Genomic DNA, 23,829 nt, shown 5'->3' with positions numbered 1-23,829 from the left:
TGTGGCAGCGGCAGGGAGTGGGGCTGCCATGGGGCACCCCTCAGCATCACGCCAAGCCCCACACCTGCCAGCACCACGTTGGGTGAGGTCAGCCTCGGCCAGCACTTGCTCAATAAGCTGACGATTCGTTCCCAACCTCTTCCTTTAAAAAAAAAAAAAAAAAAAGAAAAGAAAAAAAGAAAAAAAGAAAAAAAAAAGAAAAAAAAGAAAAAAAGAAAAGAAAAAAAGAGGCGACACATAATCGGGCCACCCCCCCGGCTGAGAAATCCCACAGAGGCTTTCCCCCTTCCAGGGCGCTTCCGCTATTTCTGGGCAGGGTGAAGCAACGCCGCCGCAGTCCCTGCCCGCCCGGTGAAGGCTCCGTCCCGTCCCGTCCCGTCGCGGTGCCCATCCCGCGCCACTATGGCCGGCCGCCTGCTGCTCCTGCTGCTCTGCGCTGCGCTGCCGGACGAGCTCCGGGCTGAAGGAGGCGGTAAGGGGCGGCTCTGCGGGGCGTCCGGGCCGAGGAGGGGGTGCCCTCCTCAAAGCTTTTAGGGAACTGCTGTTGAAGCGCCCGCATTGGAAAGTGCCTCCCGCACGCGGGCGGTGCGTGAGAGGAGCGGGGGCTGCGGCCTCCAGGAGCGGGCAGACCGGGCTGTCACCCCCAGGAAGAGGCAGCCTGAGTCCTGCCGGAGGGCAAAGCAGCGCCTCGGGGCGGGGAGCGGCCGGGGGGCAACTGGGGTACTGCGAGATGGCCGCTGGGATTTAGCCCCGGGGGGTCTTCCCTGTAGAACGGGGCTGCCGTCGCCGGGAGCGCGGCTGCCTTCCGAGCGCGGCGAGCTCTCGTTCTTGTGCTCTGCCGGCTGCCCCTGGCCGCGGGATGGAGCTTAGGGGTGAGCACGTCCTGCCTCTGTTTCTGCTGCGAGGGTCAATATCAAAGTCAGAGCAGAAAGCCACACCGGGCGGCTTCTCTGAAGGCTTTGACTCTTCTTTCAGTGAGTCAGCCTGCTTGGGTTTTACAGTGAAGTCCTTCCACAGCCAGCTGCTGGAGTGTCCTACTTGAGCAACCAACACCCTGAGCTCCTTCGTGTTTTTGAAGAAGGCAGGACGGCAGGAAGCTCGAGGCTGAGAATGCTTATCGGCTGGTTCAAGTTTACAAAAACATCCTCATGCAGCAGTGATGTGGAGGCAAAGGAGTACAGTGACCCCACCGGCTGCATCCTTTCACATCCTGCACTGCAGAGAGGGACTTAAGGACAAAAGAGGCATGGGTGAATGAACTGACTGTTACTGAGCTAGAAGTTACAAGCATTGCTGTAGCCCTCCTGCACATAGACTTCTCAGAGCGAGTGGAACACCACAGTTCCACACACACATAGGCTCTGTGCTGCTGCTCATTATGAACAGCACTTGCAAAATTTGGCTCTGTTATCAAAAAGTATGAGTACTGATCAGATAATTCACATATTGCTGCATTGGGCTGCTTAAGGTCAATGCAAACTGATTCCACTGCCTTTCAAGTCCCATCTGCAGTGCTTCCTTCCACTCTGTGATTGGAAAGTACTTTTTCCTCTGTAGGTTTCAGGTTTTTAGAATGCTAGTTTTCAGAATCCACAAGCTTTCCTAAAACATTTACTTTTTACAAGGTAATTGGCAATCTACTTACTACAGTGTTGCTTCTGTTGTTCCTGTCAGTTAATACGTGCACAAGTTACTGCAGAGTGTCACGATGGCTCATGCAGCCAAGTGGCTGAGCTGAGCTTAATGCCTCTGATCCTTCCATTAAATCATCAGCTACCTGCATCTTGAACTTCAAGGCAGCAGGTCCTGTGCTCTGCGACATCAAACTTTTAAAAAATAAAATGACCCAGCAACTTGAACTCAAGCTGTACTTTCTTTAGATGCTGAAGGTGACATTCATTTGCACCTGCTCTTTATTAAATCTTTGAATACAGCTGCCTTGGCTGTACTTGGAAACTTAGAAGTGTAAGAAGTAAGACAGAACCAGCACAGACTATGAAAGACAGTTGTTAAGTGGGAAGAAAGACCCAAGGGCAGTACACTGGGGCTTGGGGTAGTGCAGGGCAGTAGATCTCACACATGGGCTGTTTCTTTTTTGAAAGTGGGACTGTGGAACAGCTGTTCCCATCTGCCAGTGGAACCCAATGCTGGCAAATTACTGCATCTTCTGTTTGTGTGGTGTTTGTTTGCTGGACCATATGTCTCCAGAGCAGCCAGTGGTATTGCCTGGTTGCCAGCTTTAAAACCAAATCAGGGACTGCAGCCTCCCACACCATCACTGTGGCAAGGCAAGTCCTTCTGTTCAAATCTGGAATCTAGAGCAGGAGCAGCAGAAATGTAAACCTTCGGCAGGAACCTGCACATTTTATTCTGAAGACTAACAACAGAGGACAGAATTTTGCGTGCCTCTGGCTTGTCTTGGAGTTACTGATCTCACAGAGATCCCGAGATCCCAGCTGCTTGAGGGCTAATATTACAAGTGATGTTGCCTATGGGAGGGTGCTGAGAATGTCTGATTTGTTTTTCTTTCTTCACTTATTTCTGATGACTTGTTACCGCCACCAAATGTTGCCCTGTAATTGTACCATTTTCTCTACTGTCTAGTGTTCATCAAGAAAGAAAGTGCCGACAAGTTCTTGGAAAGGACAAAACGTGCCAACAGTTTTTTAGAAGAAATGAAGCAAGGCAATATTGAAAGAGAATGCAATGAGGAGCGCTGCTCAAAAGAAGAAGCAAGAGAAGCCTTTGAAGACAATGAGAAAACTGTAAGGATGAACTAATATGGAACATAGGCCTACATATTTTGTGTTTACAAAATAGTATTGATGTATTATGAGCCAAGACTTACAAGTGTTATTGTTGATCACTTACCACAAAGAATAGGTGGTGATTTTGATTTTGGCTGGAATTGCTAAGGCATACATGTACAAAAACAGACATCATTTATCTCTTGCAAGGTCACCCCATGTTAAAGACTCCTTTCTTTTACCTGTTCTGATCTGCTTAATTCATCATGAGGTATTTGACCTTTAAATAATTTGGTACTCCCTACGTTAAAGCTATTTTCTCTTGTGGTGTAGCTGAGCAGTGTGACTATGTTCAAGAGTTCTTAGATAGAGAGCCCATGGAAGGTTGAGATGTCAAATACTGACATGGAACTTCATGTGAATATTTTTCCATATTTATCCCAAGAAGTTTTACAGGGCTTATATCATTTTGTGGCTGTCTTTTCCACATTTAAATTGACAGAACGTGTACTGAGGACAGTTCTTTATGTTAAATTGCCTACATGGAATGAAGTCTGTGTGTGTGACTTTTTTGTCACCTTCCCTACCCTGGAGGTGATTAACTTTAGCTAGAAGTACAGTCAGTGCCCAAGCTAAAGCTACAGAGTTGGGGAAAGTACGGGAACTAGAATCAGTAGTAATATATGAAAACATAAGTGACTTTGTGGTGGAGGGAAACTGGGAACATTGGCTGTATGTGGAACAGCTCTGAAACTGGAATCAAGGCCAGATTCATTTAACTGTAGTGTTATTTGCTGGCCAGAATGTTTTTAGAGTGGCCCTGAGGTGAACTGGGTGGGGAGTCGTGGGTGCATCGCCAGGGCACTTCAAAGTATAAGGGTTGAACCATAGCAGAACCAGCACAGCCTGTTCTACCTGGTGACCAGACCTGGCTGGAAGGGACCGTCTTGGGCAGACAGCGTACCCAGAGTCCTCAGTGAGAGGGACAGAAAAACACAAGTCAGACAAAATACTTTTAAACCTTAGGATTTCTGAGGTCCTGCTCCATGGGGGTACAGGGGAAGGAAGCTGAAAATTTGACATTGCAGGAGGGTAAGGAAGTTCAATCAAAACCGAGGGCAAGAGACAGTTATGCAAGAAATGAAGAGCCTTATGCTGAGTGAGTGACATTAAGAAATCTCTATGGAGGTTCAGGTATTTTTGAAAAGCGTGTAAGGCCTGTTTCTCTTGAGCTGAGCATTATAGATGGTTTTAACCAGGTGGTTTAAATTAATTACATGACAATATCAGACTGCAAGCCACTGTTTGCCTGTAAATTAAATTTTTGTTTCAACAATTGTTAGCTTCAGGTATTCTCTGTACGAAAGCTCTGATATTCTTCTGAAGAACTGAATTTGGTAATTCTCATTTAACTCTTTTTGTTTTCTTTTGTTTTCGTTTGCCCCAAACCAACCCGTAGGAGGAATTCTGGAATATCTACGTAGGTAAGAAAGAGTCTGCATTTGTTTAGAAAATTAAGCTTCCTTTTTGCAAGGTTAAAAAGGATGCACCTCTTACATAACCACTTCCTGCTGCCTTGTTTATTCTTTTCACTGTTTCCCCTGAAAGAGGAATCTGATTGATTTACAGCCTTGCAGTTTCTCGAACCCAATCACTTTATTTGACACCAAGATTCAGCAGCCTCCAGTTCCTGGGATGATCTTTGTCCTCTCAAAAAAGAATACTGGCCCTTTGCGTGCCAAGGGTAGTGAGAAGCAGAAGCTGGGCATTTAGCTCTGCCCACTCATCATCCTGCAGAGGGTCAGCCCAAGATGGAGGAGTCCAAGTTGCAAAGAGTCATAGATGGGGGTGGCACTTCACTACATCAGGCGATGCAACATATCAGTCTGTGCTGCACAGTCACTTACTGTTTGCATGCCACTGCCCATGCCACAGTGTTGCTGATTCCTGTAAGACAGAGATTTGGTGGGAATTGTTTTCTACAGAGCTGTTTTGCATTCAAGGATGACATACCAGCGGGTTAGCAGATACTGCCAGTCAGTTTTCTCTGGTTTTGTTTTTCTGGAGGTTTAACTTGTACTTATTAGGGTTCTGTTGTTCATAATAAGCTCACAGGGACATATTCTTAATGTATTATTGATTGGTAACATGTTCTCCTGAAGTATGTGTCTAGCCTTCATGTTAGGAAGTACCTCAAAAATGTTAACCAGAGATTGCTCAGCTTTGTCTTCTGAGTCTGAAGAAAATGGAAGACAGTGGTCACGAAAAAGATGCAGGCTTTCACAATCCTCTAAGGGAGGGAAGAATTCTTCATCCTATGGGGTGAAATTGCCAACAAAGCCTGCATCAGTGCTGCAGTGAACAGAAGTGGAAATTTTCAAACCATTTTCTCATGAGAATACAGGCATTGGAACATCAGTGCCAGTGCTCACAGCGGAAATGCCAATTTCATACATCCTAAACCACAGTCCACGCATGCCTTATTGGTGTTTAGAAGTTCTGAAAACCACAGCTGCCCTCAGCCAAGTCAGAACAATTCATTCTCATTTCTTTTCTTAGTAGGGGATTCTGCAATGTTTTTGTGCAATATTGGTATAAAACTCAGCTCTCCAGCAGCAACTGCAGTACAAGGAAAATTAAGAAACTATGGTTTCTATCAGTAGGATGCTGCTTAGCTGAGTCCACTACAGAACAGAGCCCTCCAGTACAGCAGAGGAGGCAGAAACCAGGAGCTGTGCTGCAGGCCTCCAGTGTGCCTTTGTTTTAATAAATGCTGATCTTGCCTTTCTACCATGGAGGATAAACATCAGTCTTCAACACCTCTGTGGTAGATCACGTGGATGCAGCATTTGGAATGCTGGTGTTTGCGGCCACGTTCAGGTACAGAAGGGATGGAGAGTTGTGGGGCAGTGCAAACAAAGCCCCACAGGTGTTCTCTGTGACAGATGCAACTTCAGCAGAGGAGTTCACAGCCAAGGGCATCATGCAGATGACACACTGGATCCTTAGAATGAGCAGTATCCTGCATCTTCTCTCTTCTGTGGGCACTGCTGTTCTTTCAGCTACTCCAAATGGAGGTAAAATAGGTGGTAACATTCAGAAATATGTGCATTTCTAAGGCAATGAATTAGCAAGCATCAGTTCTCCAGATATCCTCCTTTTCTTATCATTCAGAAGGGCCTGGCAGGTTCATGTGATGCAGGAGTGCATTTGTTACTGTGGGTTGCTGTGTGGGAGAGACATGGTAGCAAGCATCAGTGCAAGAGTGAGATCCATTCATGGGGGTAGGAGAAGGGGCTGCTATGTGTCACATGCTTCCAAATGCAGCATAGCCTGATTTCCCTTCTTGTGACTGTGTTATTTGTGAGCTATGTGTGGCTGGGGTCAAGTCAGGCAGTTGTTCTTGTGTCGTGGAAAGGAAGAGAGACTGTAGAACTGTGTTTCAGATACGGAGATCCCAGCTTAAATACAGGGAGAGTGAGGTAAGAGCTAATTCTTTGATACTGACGCTCGTACCTCAGTGGATACAATGAGACATTTTTGGTACCACAGGCAGCACAAAACAGGAATTTGTCCTGCAAACATGGATTTAGAAGAGCTTTTACAGTGTTTTATTTTGTTTATCTCCTGATTCATATGCTGGTTGCTTTAAAAGAGCAACGCTGTGGGCAAAACACATGCACATGGGATGAGATGACCTTTAAATAACTAATAGTTGAGTTATTATTATGTGGAAATGGCAGGGAAATGCTTTAGACAGTAGTTGCAACATGAAAACGTCCAGTCTGCTTTTACAGTCTTCACCATAAATAATGTACACTTTGACAAGCAAGTATTTAATTTGTCTTCTTAGGAAAAAAAAAGCTGTAACTACACACTGTCAAAGAGTAGCCACCAAAAACAGATTGCAAAACTGAGGCTATATATATGAATCACGCTTATTTGGAATGATTGCAGTTGCTCTTGCTCTGCCTGGAACGTGGCCACTCACAAGACATATGTCTTAAAAGAATGATTGCTTGTCAAAACTAACCCCCCTCTGGAGTTCATTGAAAATGTATTTTCTCTAACAACAATTTGATTTTTGGTTTGTTTTTGTAGATGGCGACCAGTGCAGCTCAAATCCTTGTCACTATGGTGGACATTGTAAAGATGGACTTGGTTCCTACACCTGCTCCTGTTTGGATGGCTATCAAGGAAAGAACTGTGAATTTGGTAGGTTTCTCTTTCAGAGAATTGTGGCAATGAATATGCCAGGTTGCTGAAGCATAGAGACTTAACAATCCCTTAGCAAGCATTATTTTTCACTTGGAAAAATGCATAGAATAGGTGGCTGTCAACAATGAGATGGAAGTGTGTCAGAAACGGAAAGCCTTCTGGCTCAGCATCTGGATAGTGATAGTGAGTGCTCCAACACTATGCTTGCTCCAAAGAAAGCACTTTTAATTATCACAGTGCCTCTTTACGTGAGCTTAAATCCCCAAAGCATGACAATAAATCTAAGAACCACAAGAATCTTACTGATCATATCAAAGAGCCTGGATTCCAAGCTCAGAAGTACAGTCCTGATCAGCTCACAGCATGAAGAACCAAAGAAGGCAGATCTCAGAAGACAATGCAGAGATTTTTAAGCCTTGCAAGGAATCATCTTTTTTTTTTCTTCTAAATCTGTCTGTCTATCTTCTGTCTTTCACAGTCATACCAAAGTACTGCAAAATAAACAATGGTGACTGTGAGCAGTTCTGCAGCATCAAAAAAAGTTTGCAGAAGGATGTTATGTGTTCCTGTACAAGTGGGTATGAGCTGGCAGAAGATGGCAAGCAGTGTGTTTCAAAAGGTACGAAGCCACATGGTAAACTAATGCTGGTGATGCTTGTTCCACAGCTAAAGGATATGTTTTGAATCATATTCTATGTGGCATAGTTTTAAGACTGAAGCCAACTGGTTTGTATTTTCAAAGCCTTCCATGAGGTGATGTGATGAACTTCTATGAATGAAGCTGAGGCACCCTTTGCAGGGTGCCTCTCACAGAACTACCTGAGCAAATAAAGTGCTGTTGACAGGAGAAAATTGTAGTTGTGTCTTGTAGTTGTTGAGAAAACTGTAATTGTATCTTACATTCTGTATAAAATAGCCACTTGCAAAAACTTCTTTTGATTTCAGTTAGTTAAATAGTAACAGCTGACATTAAATAATTAAGATTGATGCTATTTTAAGTACATTTTCATTGTATTCCAACAAATCAAGGGAGGGAGGGGAATGTGAGTCAACTGTATGATTCTGCCATTGTTTTTTATATCCTTTACAACCTGGGCTGTCTCTCTTGCACAGTACACTGAGTTTTCTAATTAAGATGATTGTAGTAAGAGCTACGACAAGCATATGGCAACGTAAACAACTGAAGATAACTTTAAATACTTTGAAAACACTGTGCAGAGACTGAACTTACGGACAAGTTTTAGGACACACAAATGCCTTTCATCTGCCAAAACAACTGCTTTTCCTCCTTCGTTGCATCTGCCAGGGTTTTGTTAGTCTTGAAAACAGCTGCATTAACTGATAAACTGTGAGATGGTGTTGTCAAAGAGTCTCCTCTTCCATGCATATTTCAGTCCTTCTTCTCTAATTGTAGCATTCTTGTCTTTACAGTAAAGTACCCATGTGGAAAAGTTCTTGTGAAAAGAACTAAAAGGTCTATCATTTTACCCACTAATAGTAGTATCAATGCAACTAGTGATCAAGATGTCCCCTCCATGAATGAAACAAGTCTGGAGGAGGACTTTGCAACTACCACAGAAAGCCCAACTCCCCCTCCTCACAACAGATCGAGGATGACAGATCCGAATGTCGATACCAGGATAGTCGGTGGGGATGAGTGTAAACTTGGTGAATGCCCATGGCAGGTAAGTCTGATGCACATGATTTTGATGGAAACTGCATAATTGCTTATTTAGTCAATTTGTGTTCTGCTGTGTGCTGTTTGTAGTTGGAATTGGCTGAGTTACATGAACTCAGGCACTTGTGTGTGCTCTTCTGCAAATTGCAGCCTTAGGATATCAAAATGAATTTTTTTGTGACATTTTAGATAGTGCTGCTTTTAAGCTGTTACCAGAGAGGGTTTTTGAGACATGCTGGTTCAACAATGTTGTCTTTACAGGTTGCACTGCAGTTCTGTGCTTATGCTGGGCTGTTCTGGCAGAGTTGACCTGCTTCTGCTGTTCTTTGTCATCTTTCTTTGCATTTCCTTTCTCAACCTTTCTAAGGAATGATGACTTACCTTCTCTGTTTCTCTGAATGAGATGTATCATAGAGTGCTTTTCCATACTGATCTGTTCATTCACTGGGACCATTAGCATAGTAGTCCAATTCTGTATGGGTGTAGTGTTGTGTAGGTCTGACACAGGTAAGAGAAGCTTCCCATGGTAACATGGGCACAGAGCTTAAACATTTTTAGCAGATTGCTGATCTAATGGCTTGGCCAGCACTACCTAAGCTTAACTGAATCAACGTCTAGTTGCAAAAGTAAATATCATACAGTAAAATTGTGCATGTGTTGTACAGGCTATCTGCAGAGCCAGAGCCACTGCTTATCAGGGAATTATGCTTGTTTTTTCTTAGTGTGGCTTGAGTACTCTAACTATACAGTCACATTCTCAGTGCCTTTGTCTTGCAGCCTTCCATCCCTGTTCCCCAAGATAGCCCTTTAGGTAGTATACTTGACAGCATGCATTTGCTTTCATAACTAATTTTTCCTCTTGAGCTCAGACCAGCCAAAATCTGTCCCTGTCTTCAAAACACTAGGGGGATCAAACAGGAATAGATCTTGGGCAGAAATTCTATGGGATAGTAAGTCAAGGCCCTTGCTCTTTGCTCAGCAAGTCAGCCTGCATCTTGTTCCTAGCAGGTGTCACTAAAAGGAGGCACTATGAATTCAGAAAGCTGAACTTCTGTATCACAGGAAAACAGCTGAGACTCTGTAACAGTACCTGCTGATCTGTAGCATATGCACATGTGTATGCAGCACTATGGACAATCTATGGAGCTCTGCATACAAGTTCCTGTAATGTGCACATATGCAGTGTGCAGAGAAAACAATCACCTGTTTATAGCTCACTGAGATTAAGCTGCTCTTTTAAATTATGCACTTCCCATTTCTTTTCTCTCATAGGCTGTGCTGATAAATGAGAAAGAGGAAGAGTTTTGTGGCGGAACTATATTGAATGAAGATTTCATCCTTACTGCAGCTCATTGCATAAACCAATCCAAGGAGATCAAAGTTGTTGTTGGTAAGTTGGTGTGTACTTTTTTTTTTGTTTTTGTGATGTGTGAGTATGTGTTGCAGACTGATTCTGTGTGCTCTAATACCCATGTAAGATGTAATCATATCGACTGGTTTGTTACCTGTTTGGTGTTTTGGTGGTATGCTATGTACTGTTTCCTATTGCAGAAATCCTGCTTTGTAATCACTGGGGCAGCTGAAGTAGGTGATAATGGTGATAATTTCTCCTTTGCCAGGTAGCTGGAAGGGTTTAAGAACAAATGTTCTGGAAGTGTTGGCGAGCACTGTGCTTATCAGATTAATGCTTCAACAGAAAGCTCATAATTTTTTTCCTGCAGCTCTGAAAAACACGCCAACTTTTTTCTACAGGAACACATAGGAAAGCTGTGAAACACAGACTAGAGGAAGAAGAAACTCATCTCACATTAGCTCACTGCTTCACTTCTGAGAAATGATACTAGATCAACACAACTATGTATTTGCACTTTTTTAGTTTTGATTCAGAGTAGATGCTCTTCCCCAGTATAGGCCAGGCTCAAGCTGCTGTAAAACATCCACCAAATTTGCATTAGTTTAGCTTTATGAATTTATGCTGATTTACATAAACTAGTACAGAAAACTTCATAAAACTTGGAGCTGAAACTGCATCCAAGTGGGGCTAATAAATATTGCAGTTTACTTGTACAGTATGAAGACTTAGAGCAGTTGCAATGGGAATACTAGTGTCCTCCTTTATCAAGGCTGTTCTTGTTTGCTGTCATCTTATCCTATTAATGATCCTTTTAATTATCTCGTACAGGTGAAGTGGACAGAGAAAAGGAAGAACATTCTGAAACGACTCATACTGCAGAAAAAATATTTGTGCACTCTAAGTACATCGCTGAGACTTACGATAATGACATAGCCCTCATAAAGCTGAAGGAACCGATACAGTTTTCTGAGTATGTTGTCCCAGCATGCCTCCCGCAAGCAGACTTTGCTAATGAAGTGCTGATGAACCAAAAGTCTGGGATGGTTAGTGGCTTTGGGCGTGAATTTGAAGCTGGACGGCTTTCCAAAAGACTGAAAGTGCTTGAAGTCCCCTATGTTGATAGGAGCACTTGCAAGCAGTCCACTAACTTTGCAATAACAGAAAACATGTTCTGCGCTGGTTATGAAACAGAGCAAAAGGATGCTTGTCAAGGAGACAGTGGAGGCCCCCATGTAACCAGATATAAGGATACTTACTTTGTTACTGGAATTGTTAGCTGGGGAGAAGGATGTGCAAGGAAAGGCAAATACGGTATATATACCAAACTGTCCAGATTCTTGCGTTGGGTAAGGACAGTCATGAGACAAAAGTAGTAGTGGTGTAGCTCTCAATCCTCCCATTAGGAAACAAGGTGCAGTTTATCTAATGGAAATGTTTTTTATTTTTTAGCCATATCTGCTAAACTTGTTTTGAAAGCTGGTTTCTTGAAGTTACAGTGCTGCTTCTCTTTCTTCTATTTTCTTGACTTTAAGCATGTAAATGTGGTCTGCTGGTGTTGTTTTGAGTTCGCACAGTAAGGGGCTTTCACCAAACAAAATGCCTGCTCATCGGTGTCTTCTGATTACTTGACTAGTTATTTTCATATTGTCATGTTGGTTCCTGTCTGTTTGCCCAAGTGATTCCACCAAAGACTCCTGGACGTAACATGATGGAAGTGGGAAGGCCAGGATTTCAGTCAGTCCCCCTACTGCAGCCACTCAGTCAGTAGGGAGTTTATTCCCACTAGAGCTTTTTAGCTTCTACCTGTGCTTGTCTTTAGAAGATAAAGGGAGAAGGGAAGCTTCTTTGGACAAAGCTGAAACACAAGTAAGTGTTCAGTATATGTTGCTAAATAGCCATGTTCCACAAAACTTCCAACTTAGGTCACAGCAGCTAAATAAAATGTTGTGTTGCTTTATGTGGTTGTACTTCACTCTAGTTTAATTTGAACACTGATTTTCTGCTTCTTCAGAAAAAAATAACATGTATGTACAGTGTTTCCTGTATCATAGGATTGTGCATGGCTAAGGATCGGAGAGGTCTTTCTGTGTGTAGTTGTTCCAGGTGCTACTGTAAGATGTATTATCAGTATACATCAGCATTTGAAATAAAACATTATTTCTTTTTTGTTCTTTTTTTATTCCCTCTGGTCAGTTCATACATATATGAGGAGAGAGTCTAATTTGGAAGTGAAGAAAGAGTGCATGTCTCCAAACAAATACGTGACACATTTCCCTTGCCTTATGATTAACAGTGGCTCAATACTCAGTTTTATGTATATGGATTGCTGTTCCTGCATACATTCTGGATCCAAGTTGAAGGAGGGAAGATTTAGGTTAGATGTTAGGGGGAAGTTCTTTACAAGGAGAGTGGTTAGGCCCTGGAACGGGCTGCCCAGGGAGGTTGTGGATGCCCCGTCCTTGGACGTGTTTAAGGCCAGGTTGGACGGGATCCTGGGCAACCTGATCTAAATGTGTATGTTTGGTGGCCCTGCTAGGCAGGGGGGTTGGAACTACATGATCCTTGAGGTCCCTTCCAACCCAGGTGATTCTGTGATTCTGTGATTCTTCTTCAGACCTTCTCAGCTGCAGTTCTCGTCACAGAAATAATGGAATAATTTGCAGTAGACGGGATGGGTGAAAGCTGTCTGGTCCAACCCCATGCTTAAAGCAAGGCTAACATCAAAGAGAAATCAGTTTGTGCAGGCTCTGGTCAAGTTTTGAAAGCTTTTAAGGCAGAGTTGCTACCCCTCTGGGCAACAAGCTGCTGTATTTTAGCACTCTCACAGCTAAAAATTAGTCATATCCACCTAGAACTTTTCTTGTTGAAAGATCTAAATGCAACTTTCCCTGGCTTAACAAATCCAATTGCCAGACACCTGCCACTTATCTCTTAGGGTTTGAATGGGTACTGGCTAGTTTTGTATAGCAGGTGCAGTGAGGAAGGCATGTTAAAAAAGTAGAAAGACAGCTCTGCTCAGCACCAGGGTATTGCTGCAGTCAGCAGAAAACGCAGACATGAAGAACTGCAGGTCGTTTACCCCAGATGGATGATCTCCACCTGTATAAAATCACAGCAGGGTTATTTAAATGTTTGTTCAGCAATGTTAGTTCCGTGAATTTTTCTGTCCACTGTACCTTCTAACCCTTTGTCTCACATTCACCCCATACACCATCAGGGTGGAACATCCCTTTTCAGAGGGAAGTGCTCAGGCACAGGTGCTATTCAAATTCCATACAAGCACTTGTGCTAATGGCATCGTTCTCCATCAGAGAAGCCTGAAGTGACTCTTGGACTGGACTATGTGTGTTATAGATAAGTGTTGGGATGGCCGAGGAGAGGACCTCCCGCTGGTAAAGGTGGCTGATGCTGGGAAGAGAGGAAGTGTCGTTATTCTGTAGTGTACAAGAGACTGTCCTTGGGTTTTGCAATTAGAGTTTATCTTTCACCAAGCTTTAATCGTGTATGGTGCCTACAGTGCACAGGGTTTTTGTATTCCTTCCATATTCTGTAAGTGTCAGGCAAGAGGTAGAGCACACGGCAGCAGTGCAAACCGGTGGATTTTAAAATGCAAGTACTCCTCGTGGCAAACAACCACTACTGATTTAGGCAAGAGCTCAATGGTAAATGGAGGAAGTGGAAGCTCAAAGCTACCCTCAGGTGCTCAGGCTTTCTCAGCCTGCAAGGAAAAGGCAGTGCTGAGTAGAAATGGTAGAAAGGAAGGATGGCAAGCAGAGTGCAATCACATTGAAGCTTTAGAGAGGAATAATACAATGAATCTGGAATGGAGGTCGTTTAGAACTGGAGTTGCCTAGCTGGAGAAGAGGAGGCTGAGGGGAGACTTCCTTGCTCTCTACAACAACTTGAATAGAGGTTGCAGTAATGAGGGTGTCAGTCTCTTTTTCTCAGGTGACAGGATGTGGTGAAATGGCCTCAAATTGCCCAAGAGGAGGTTTAGATTGAATGGCAGGAAGAATTTCTTCACAGAAATGGTGGTCAGGCATTGGAATGTGCAGCCCAGGGAGGTGGTGGAGTTCCCATCCCCGGAGGTATTTAAGAGATATGTAGACATAGACCTTAGGGATATGGTTTAGTGGTAGGATTTGGTAGTGTCAGGTCAATTGGGCTTGGTCTTAAGGATCTTTTCCAACCTAAGTGATTCAATGAATCTATTCTATGAACAAGAAGCTAGGGCATTTGTCAGGTCTAATCCAAGATGAAGTATCTGGGAAAGAGCCTCTTGAACATGAGGTGCTGGATCTCATGAGAAAAGTGAAGCTCCTTTAGGTAGGGAAGGTCTGAGCAGAAACACAGCAACAGCTTCTGTGTGTGGGGAAAAAAATACAACATCCTGATGTAGAGAAGCAGAAACTAATCAGATATTCATGTCCGTGGTGAAGGTGAAAAGAGTCCAGCCCATTTGCAGAGAGGAAGGTTCAAAGAGGAAACCCTTGGAAGATTCAAAGAGGATTCAAAGAGGAACCCATGGAAACCCTTCTACCTCTGTTCTGGAAAAGCCTCTAACAGTTTTTGTCTGGGTGAAGTCTCAAATGCTGGAATTTCTTGAGAAATGAGAAAGAATGCAGCACAATGGGGCTGTAGGGAATGAAGGTGGGCAAGAAGGCCTTTGTGATATCCTCCAGCATGGCAGGGAAACATACTGCTTCAGAGGCTGGGTCCAGATGGAATCCATTTTCAGCTGAAGAATTATCCAGAATGGTCAAAGCCTCAGACCACAAGGCTCTGTCATCAGCTATAGCCAATAAATATGTATATAAGGCCAAAAGAAGGTGGAAATTGATGCATTTGTGAAAGTACTGTCCAGCCTGGTGTCTTTGTGGATCTCTGCTGCACGGGACACCTACAAGCTGCCGGGTGGCACTGCTGTGACACAGTGGCTTTTGCTGCTTTAACATTGTCCCTGGTGACTCTGAGCCCACGCTTTGCCCCTAGCAGTTTTGTTTTCTCCTGAGTTAACGACCTTTGCTCTGCAGTGCTTCTTATTTAGCAGCTGCCCCAGAGCCCTGCAGGAAAACCGGGGAGAGACACCAAGTGAGCTCACAGGATGGCAGTGATGGGTCACCGTCGGGCAGTGTGGCTTCTTCCCATTGTCCTCCTTTTCCTTCAGACGCTGCAAACAGGTGCAGTCTTCACTTTAACTTGGCTTTGTGCTGCTTTGCCTCAGCTGCACAGGTAACTATTTGCCATCGTTCGCACTCTGTGGAGCAGGGTGCCAGCAGGGAAACTTGTTAGCTTTGCTTTCTTACCCACGTTGCTCCTATTTGCCAGCTACAGTTATACAGTATATTACAGTATGTTCTTGGCTTAGTCACTGGGGGAATACCTTTTTGGTGAAAGGGCTGTGTCGGTGTTAAGGACAGGGTTAATATGTCAATATGCAGTGCTTTCAAACTGACAGCACAAAGGATGTGCTGTTCTTATGTCCTCGAGGGATGTAAGAATTTAATGGTCCTTATTATCGGTGTTGATTTGTAGGCTACTGACAAACTGAACCCATGTGTTTAATAGTGCAGAGAAGAACCAGGACGCCATGTTGTAAAATCACAGAACTTATTATGAAGGCAGAAAAGCAGCAAGAGAATAAAATTAATGTATCTTTGAAAGAGAGAAAATATGTGGATGTATCTATTAAAATAAAAGCTTACATGTCACACTATCCCAAGGTCAAAAAAGGAAGAGGATTAATTAAAATAATGAGCTGCTTCAAGACTTGGCCTCCAAAAGGAAGCACGGAAAAAATAGAACTAGTTCAAATCACAGAGGATGAGCATAAAAAAATTGCAAACATCCTGGCATAAAAACAGAACAGCTAAGGCCTAAATAAAATAAACATGAAAGTCCAGCGCTGATCTAAGAATACAGGTGTAGAAAGAGAGGACAAGGAGAATGCTTCCCCATTGGTGAAGAGAATCTTTCTTCCTCGAGGTATCAGATTATTTGTGTTCAGCAAGAAGAAAAGAAACTGCTGAGTTGCAGCTGTCAGAAACAAATCACATCACAGCAATCTCATTTTCCCCGGGGACAGGATAACAGGCTGCAAAAGATGCCATGCATCCACATCATTTTATATAATACTCTCACCATAGCAAGTAGAGAAGCGTGATCTAGATGAAAATGCAGAGAGGTTGGTGAACATCAGGCTGTGAGGCTGTGCTAGTCAGTGTTTCAGTGTCAAAGGAAAGCTGATGGAGAGTGCAGGGCTCCACACAGGTGAGCCTTAGGATAGCTGCTGTTCAGTATCTTCCCCAGTGACTCCTGACATTTATAGCTGGTCCCAGAATGAAAGACTACCATAAATCAACATGAGAGTTCAAGACCATCTTGTAAAAATAACAGTACAGTAGTCCAACAGAAATAGGAGGTAATTCAGGAAGAGCAAAACAAAATTTCTCCCTTAGCCCCACAATGCATAATCAAGGGAGTCTCTGAAATATGTAACAAAACAAGGAAGGAACTGAAGTAGCCTCCATTTCCACTAGACAAAAAGTGAAGACAAGAATCAATGGGATCATGCCACACTGTGGGAAACTCTGTATGGATATTGTTGTTATACATTTAGTTGTTACAAGGCTATCTAGAGTGGGTTAGCTGCATGGACAAGCTATGGAATCCTACAAACCTGTAGGAAGGACTAGACCACCTCTCTTAGGACTGGTTTACCCCCCACACTGTTACTGCAGGGAAGATTTTTCCCATTAAGACTGTGAGCTCATAGTGCCAGGGACTGATAGTCAAGTGTTTGCTAATTTCTTATTCTCCCTCTGTTCCTCTGACTGTAGATTATTTCAGCCTGTGCTCTCAAAGAGCTGCAAGTTACAGTTGGGAAACTATTCCAACATAGGATATGAAATGATAGTGGTCTGGTTAACAGCTTATGGGTTTCTTAAAAATGCTCATTTTTATACTTGTGATTACTGGAGGCCTTTGGCAGGAACTGCACAGAATTACAAAGTGGTGAGGGTTTTGAATAATGCTTGCAAGCAAGACTTTATAGCTGCTTGTGCTTTTATGAAATCAGCAGGAATATGAACCTGTCTCTAAGCTTGCCTCCTTTGCAGTCACACCAAGTACATGCAAGGACAACAACGGGGACTGCACACAGTTCTGCAAAGAGGAAGATGAAGGAGTGGTATGTTCCTGTGTTTCTGGCTATGCTCTGGATGATGACAACAAAACCTGTGTTCCTGTAGGTATGAAGCCACACTTAAAGTTCATTCTGTTGGATACACATCACATCTTTACTGTATTTAGGAAGGGCTGATGCATTGCAGTGCTGTTGCAGCATGAGGAACAATGTTCACTGTTGGCATCTGGCTTGCTTGATTTGTTACCAATGAAAAGTTGTTTAGCAAAAGGTGATAATCCAACCAGTATCAAACTGTACAACTGTGAGTGATGTACAATGGCCAAAATAGTGCAAATGGGTACATTCTCAGACCTGACTGCAAAACCCATCTTCCAACAGGTACATGAAAATAGCAACACCAATAACAGAAGATGTTTAACTTCTAAATACTTTGGAACTGCTAAACCCATGAGCAAGTTTTAGAACTGGAATTTTTATTTCATTTTTCAACCAGCCGGGTCTGTTTCCCTTTTGCATTTGTGAAGTTTTTGCAAATATAAAAATTATTGCAGAGGCAACCCTGATAAGGATACCTGAGTATCCAACTGCTGTATCAGCTGTTGTCAAAAAGTTTTTCTTGAACTCTTAAGTTAATTTTCATTCATTTTCACAAAGATTTGACACCCTGAAAGCAACCTGTTTCCTTGCAAACCATTTTCCTCCACAGTATATACAGATCTACAAATCTGAAGACTACTTTTGACTGCAAAACCCATGTTCCAGCCAGTTTGAGACACTTCTTGTGGTGAAGAACAGTAAGAGATGCACTGAAAGTTGGATTTTCTTTGCTGACCATAAAGCTGTTACAACGAGGGCTGTGCCAAACCAGCAAGAAAGGCAGTACTGAGCTAAAGTGAAGGCTGGTAACAGCAGCTGGGTCTTCCTTCACAGCTGGTTTGCTTTGGGTTACAGCTGGGTCGGCCTTGCTGTTAATAAGGGACAGGTGCACCAGATTCTCAGTCAGATGCAGACATCAAGTGTTAGTGTCCCAGTTTTGTCTTTGCAGTTAAGTTCCCATGTGGTAAATTTAAGAGAAATCACGAAGTGGATCAAGAGAATGCTGTAAGTCCAGAAGATCATCTTAAAAATGAGGAAACTGCTGAGGCCCCAAGTAACACCTCTAAGGCAGTAGAAGAGGCTGGCAGTATACCCAGCATATGTCCATGGCAGGTAAGGTGCCTTACTCTCAAGGGGTTTAACACCTCAGGTACTCACCAGGTCTGGAAATCATTTACATTTCACCATACCCCTCATCTCTGCTTGCTATGGGGATGTAGCTTAGCTTGAGCAGGACTTGCAGCTCCTCTAAGCAGATCTAAAAGGTCAGAATAGACCCTGTTTATTAGTTGCATAGAAGACAAACAGGGCAACATTGCATAGCTCACCACTTTGCCAAAGCAACAGGTTCAACCTGCCGTGCTGCTCGCCCATAGCATGGTGACTATTAGGACAAATAGGTCTCACCGTGGCAATTAGCTGGTAGGACATTTGGAAACAATGAAGTTATGGACTCCTGGCTGTGCTTGCAACCGTGCTGAGAGTGTTGGCAGCGGGGAAGGGGGGTGAAGATGCAGACCTGGATGACAGTGGGGAGGGGAATCTGAGCTCTGAAACAAGCTGGTGTCAACATCTGGTTGTTCGTCCCTCTTGAATGACTAGTTTCTGCATAGTTCTACTACCATGAATGAAGACATGACTGTTTTCAAACTCAAGAATGTGCTAAGAGGAAGAGGCTAGGAGAGAAGGAGGGTGGCAGACATCGAGCATAGAACAGGACTTTTCCCCAGAACTCCCTGCCAACCACACAGCTACTCAGATTGCAACACAGCAGTGTTGAAAGGATGGCTGAAGTTCTTATTTTCACCGTGGCTGAATTCAAACAAAAACCAGAGAGGAATAATGCAGTTAGAATATTAACCAAGTTTGTTTAGAAAATAATAATAACGGAGTATGCAAACTCAACTCTGAGCCAGGAAAAACATCCTTTTTGTCAAGTTTCCCTCTGTGGTGGCTTATACTTCTTGAGTGTAACTCTCACTACATCCAAATTGAGGATGCTGCTGACAGAAAATACACATGAAAATTTCTTCTTTAAGAAAAGTACTCGAAGCTAAACTAGCTGTTGAGGATTTCCCTGCACAAACATTTTTGCACTTATGCTTTTTCCTCTCTTGGCAGGCTGTTCTAGTACAGAAGCATGGTGAATGGATTTGTGGAGGAACAATTCTGAATGAGTATTTTATACTTACTGCAGCTCATTGTGTTAACAATTCTACAGAATTACGGGTTCTTGTTGGTGAGTTGTTGTCATTTTGACCCTTACTATAGAAATAAGTGTACCAAAGTCTGTCTTTTAGTGTCTATGTGCAAGACACTGAACTATCCCCAGATATATCTCACTGCTTCATTTTGTCTATTGGCTAGCAATAAGTTACATGTTCAGCCTGGTTGAATGGACAGGTTCTTTAAGCCTTGCTTGGCCCAGCATAGCTTGTCTCTAATAGGAACTGGGAAAATATGTGGGCAAGTGACGCTGAGCTGATTTCAAAGAATCACAGAATTGCAGGGGTTGGAAGGGACTTCTAGAGACCATTGAGCCCCAACCCCCTGCTAAAGCAGGTTCCCTACTACAGGCCACATAGATAAGCATCCAGATGGATATTAAATATCTCCAGAGGAGACTCCACAACCTCTCTGGGCAGCTTGTTCCAGTGTTCTGTCACTCTCACTTTAAAGAAGGTCTTCCATGTTTAATTTTAGATTTAGTTAATTGGTCTACAGTTACACCTTCGTGCAATTCCCTGTGCTGGCCAAACCTTGAAGACTTCCATATGCCACATTCAGATGCTAACAAATGTTTTGACAGCATGTCTGAGACTGTTGAGTACTGCAAACCTTACCTTCATTATTTATTAAGGTAATTTATGAAGGGAGAAAAAAAAAGGTAGCTTGTCACAAGTTCTAGGCACTGAAAACAGTATTCTGATTCACAAAATTTCCACTTGTCCTACAATAGTAATTCAAAACCTGTATAAGCATTAATGGCCATCAATTTAATTCCTAAAATGTTTTCATACAAGTTGAGAAGATTAAATATAAACAAGTCTTATATTTTTTGAGCAGAATGTTAAAGACAGTGAATGTTTCCAGTTTAAGTCTGTTTGACTGTGTTGCTCTACAAAGAACAGGGGCAAGGTCCTACTCTTCAATGTTGGGGTTTCGTTTGTATATGAGGAGTAGCACTGTAGTAGCCCGAACTTTACATGAACGTTGTCATTGAGACTGTCATTCCAATAGAAAAGTTTTGACTTTAAATGCACTTGGTATCAAAATCGATATAAAATGCTACAGCATCAAGATACAGACCAGCTCTATTTTGTTTGTACAGTACATATGTCTATTCCAAGTACAATAAACTTTAGTCCCATCTTTTACTGAGGTGCTGTTTGGGCTTGCTGGTATAATCTTGTTAACAACTGTTTTAATAATCTGACACAGGGATGGTGGACAGAGAAAAGGAAGAACCAAGTACTGCATTGCACACAGTGGAAAAAATAATTTCAAATCCTGAGTTTAATTTTGAAACCCATGACAGTGACATAGCCCTCATCAAATTAAAAGAACCTATCACATTTTCTGAGGATGTTGTCCCAGCGTGCCTTCCAGAAGAAGACTTTGCTAATGATGTTCTGATGAACCAAACATTTGGAATTGTCAGTGGTTTTGGGAACTCATATGAACAAACGCGGCCAGTCAGAAGAATGAAAGTTCTTCAGATCCCTTATGTGGATAAGAAAACTTGCAAGCAAGCTATTCATTATTTAGTCACAAGAAACATGTTCTGTGCAGGTTATAATAAAGATGGACAAGATGTCTGCCAAGGAGATGGAGGAGGCCCACATGTAACCGAATACAATGGCACTTACTTTGTTACTGGTATCATCAGCTGGGGAGAAGGGTGTGGGAGACAAGGAAAATATGGAATATACACTAAAGTATCAAATTTCCTGCCATGGGTAAGAAGTGTTTTGACACAAAACTCTTAATGGCTTGGTGTTTAATCAACCCAACTGTCTTAGCCATCAATCCCCAAATAATATTTTCCTCTTTGTAAAATGCTTGCTGTAATCCTGGTAACATTTCTGTCAAGATGCCAGCTGTTTCTTCATGTGCTCATGCCTGGTTTTCAGGAGGTGTATTTGGACTTGCTGGTTTGGGACAATAATGGCACATCTTCAAATACAATGAATGAGTTCTTTTTGCTTATGGTGTGGTTGATTGAACTTGTCTAGGAGGCTTTGGCTGTTTGGCTGCCCACCCTCCTCCCATTCAAAGGCTACAACTAACTCAACTTTCCTGTGGCAGTACTTGTTTTATAGAAATAAACCTAGACCAGAATAATATCAAAGTAGGACAGTATTTCTAAAGACTCTGGAAAAACTGCTTAAAATCTGGAAAAAAAAGTGGAAACCAACTGTGTATCCACATTTGAGTTTAAGGAACTGGGCATGTCACTGACACCAGTGCCTTATTATATTAACTGATTTGGCAAAGCTTGCTTATAATTACCAACATCACTGGTGTTCTGATAATCTCCTGCTGTCCCTCTGAGATACTTCTTTCACCATAATTACTAATGTCATGATTTTGTCTGTAATAAAGTGAACGTATTACATATTCCACAAATGACAATATTGTTGTAAGTCATCATTTATATAAGGTGTTATTTAAATTATTAACAACCAGAGAGATTTTAAATCTCATAGGGTAAATTTTCTTCCAAGAGTAGGAAAAGTCTGACTCTAAAACCAGCTGAACCACAAGTACCCTGTCTGCTTTACTTTAATTCTGAGAGAAAAACAAAGATCTGCTATTCGGTTCAGTGGTACATAAAAATGATGAAATAGATTGTAAGACACTTGGGTCCCTACAGGAAAAATAAAGTTCCCTGTGATGTACTTCAAAAAGAGTGTCAGTACATGAGAACAAATGCTGTCTGCAGAGGCGTTTCACCCAACTGCTTAATTGCACAGAAAATTGCAGTTCTCAAGAGACACGCCAAAGACATGCATCACATTACTGGTGCTCTGCCTCTGTCAATCTTCTAAGACTTCAGAGAAAGGATGGAGTTGTAACTCAGGCTATTCTGGAAGATTTACTTTGATTCTTCCATAAACACCTACAAATGCCACAGATCATTTGTTGCAGAGGGATATTTTCTTTTCCTGTCACGAATACTGAAGTCAACTTCTAAATGTAATCCAGCAGCACAAGCTCACAGAGTCTGTGTCTCCCGTGGCTTGGGAGTCAGGTATTCAGTAGGAACCACTTCCACCTCCTGGCCCCATCTGGCTAGGATGTAGCTGACAGCTCGGTGGTGATGGCTTTGCACTGATCTCAGGGCAGGGCTGCCTTTCTGCTGAGTCTGTGGCAAAGGAACTGACTGGATGGCCACGGGGACACCATTAATCACAGCATCTGGACTCAGCTGCAGGGTTGCTCATCTGCCACCTGAGGAAGAGAAACAGGTGGAAAAAGAGGAGCAGAAATGGTACAGGGAGGCTTTAGGAGCCGAGTTCTAGGCAAGAACACTGAGCCTAGTAAGGGGCTCTGAAGAGCCCTGTGATATCTTTAGAAACAGAAATAGAAAATGTCAGCACTTGGTTGCAGATATGTCAGAGTAGCTCCAAGATGTTTTCTGTTTTCACAGCCAGACTGTCAGAAGGCTTGCACAACCTCAAGGAAAGCCCCTGGGGGTGCAGAAGCCCTTGGGGAGAATCAAATCTCCTGTGGTTTCATTCCTCCCTCAGGATGTCCTGCAATCTGCAACCAAACAGAAGGGCAGTGCTGATGTTCCTTCAATACAAGTGCAAATCCCTCCAGCTTTTAAGAATGGTGATGCCTTTCAGATACAGCAAGAAAAGCTTTTTCTTTTCCTGCAGATGGCAAACAGCACTGCTTGGCTGCTGTCCAGACATTTAACCCGAATTATAACTCATTTTAACTGCACTAAGCATTAATCCTTTGCAGAGTATGTGCTTCCTGTTGGCCAGTTCTTCCTCATTCCCTGTCCCCCAGCTCCCCAGGGAGGTGGAGGCTGGAGCAGCTCCTGCCATGGGCAGCACATATCACTCCTTAGCCTTGAACCATTTCCAGTGTCCACAAACCAACTACGGTGCTCTCATGCTACTCAGCATCAGGACTTCCCAGGTACAAATGTGGCTGCGAGCCCAGCCGTCAGCTTTCTCTATTTGCTTAGTGCAAGGGTAATGTTTTCTGGAATATCATTGCTGTCCCTTTTCCATAGCTGAGTGTGCATTTCCCGAAAGTGTGTGATAGTGACAGAGTTAGTCAGCTGACAGCCTGCCAGGCCTGCAGCAAACAGGGCTGCTGGACATGCTGATAAACTCTGCATCCGTCTTCTTGCCATGATGTTAAGGAAATGGAAAAAGAAATTCCAGTTGCTCTTCCTAAAGCACCACACAAGAAAAGGATTGCCTTTCTAAGCCCCTCCCTTTGTGCTATGTTCCTTAATAGTTCATAATAACTGTTGCAATAATGTCAATACAGAAAAGGCAAAGTGGGTGCTGTACATGGATTGAGGACACTGTGGCCTGTACAGATGTTCAAGGCATGTTTTGTTTAA

General features: G+C 43.0%; 2 protein-coding genes across 2 annotated transcripts; both read left to right on the top strand.

Moving 5' to 3' along the window:
* The first annotated feature begins 290 nt into the window (after positions 1-290).
* F10 (coagulation factor X) lies at positions 291-12,175 on the top strand. Its single transcript, XM_048960381.1, has 8 exons — positions 291-472; positions 2,605-2,765; positions 4,207-4,231; positions 6,849-6,962; positions 7,444-7,584; positions 8,397-8,650; positions 9,916-10,033; positions 10,826-12,175. The coding sequence occupies exons 1-8, from the start codon at positions 403-405 to the stop codon at positions 11,368-11,370; spliced, it is 1,428 nt and encodes a 475-aa protein (XP_048816338.1). The 5' UTR covers positions 291-402; the 3' UTR covers positions 11,371-12,175.
* A 2,883-nt stretch (positions 12,176-15,058) lies between these two features.
* LOC125700539 (coagulation factor X-like) lies at positions 15,059-21,444 on the top strand. The gene is made up of 5 exons (XM_048961332.1): positions 15,059-15,177; positions 17,116-17,247; positions 18,190-18,353; positions 19,362-19,479; positions 20,682-21,444. The coding sequence occupies exons 1-5, from the start codon at positions 15,102-15,104 to the stop codon at positions 21,227-21,229; spliced, it is 1,038 nt and encodes a 345-aa protein (XP_048817289.1). The 5' UTR covers positions 15,059-15,101; the 3' UTR covers positions 21,230-21,444.
* Positions 21,445-23,829: the final 2,385 nt, after the last annotated feature.

Source organism: Lagopus muta, chromosome 1, assembly GCF_023343835.1.
Source record: "Lagopus muta isolate bLagMut1 chromosome 1, bLagMut1 primary, whole genome shotgun sequence".
In the NCBI taxonomy this organism is placed as follows: domain Eukaryota; kingdom Metazoa; phylum Chordata; class Aves; order Galliformes; family Phasianidae; genus Lagopus; species Lagopus muta.
Note: the sequence above shows the minus strand (reverse complement) of the source record. Positions and strands in the feature narration are given on the sequence as shown.

What these genes read in the sequence shown, in the direction of transcription:
- F10 (XM_048960381.1), top strand. Translation starts at nt 403, where the DNA reads ATGGCCGGCCGCCTGCTGCTCCTGCTGCTCTGCGCTGCGCTGCCGGAC. An exon ending in AGGAAAGAACTGTGAATTTG is followed by an intron (nt 6,963 to 7,443) that starts GTAGGTTTCTCT and finishes TGTCTTTCACAG; the next exon opens with TCATACCAAAGTACTGCAAA. An exon ending in GGAGATCAAAGTTGTTGTTG is followed by an intron (nt 10,034 to 10,825) that starts GTAAGTTGGTGT and finishes TATCTCGTACAG; the next exon opens with GTGAAGTGGACAGAGAAAAG.
- LOC125700539 (XM_048961332.1), top strand. Translation starts at nt 15,102, where the DNA reads ATGGCAGTGATGGGTCACCGTCGGGCAGTGTGGCTTCTTCCCATTGTC. An exon ending in CAAAACCTGTGTTCCTGTAG is followed by an intron (nt 17,248 to 18,189) that starts GTATGAAGCCAC and finishes TTGTCTTTGCAG; the next exon opens with TTAAGTTCCCATGTGGTAAA. An exon ending in CCAGCATATGTCCATGGCAG is followed by an intron (nt 18,354 to 19,361) that starts GTAAGGTGCCTT and finishes CTCTCTTGGCAG; the next exon opens with GCTGTTCTAGTACAGAAGCA.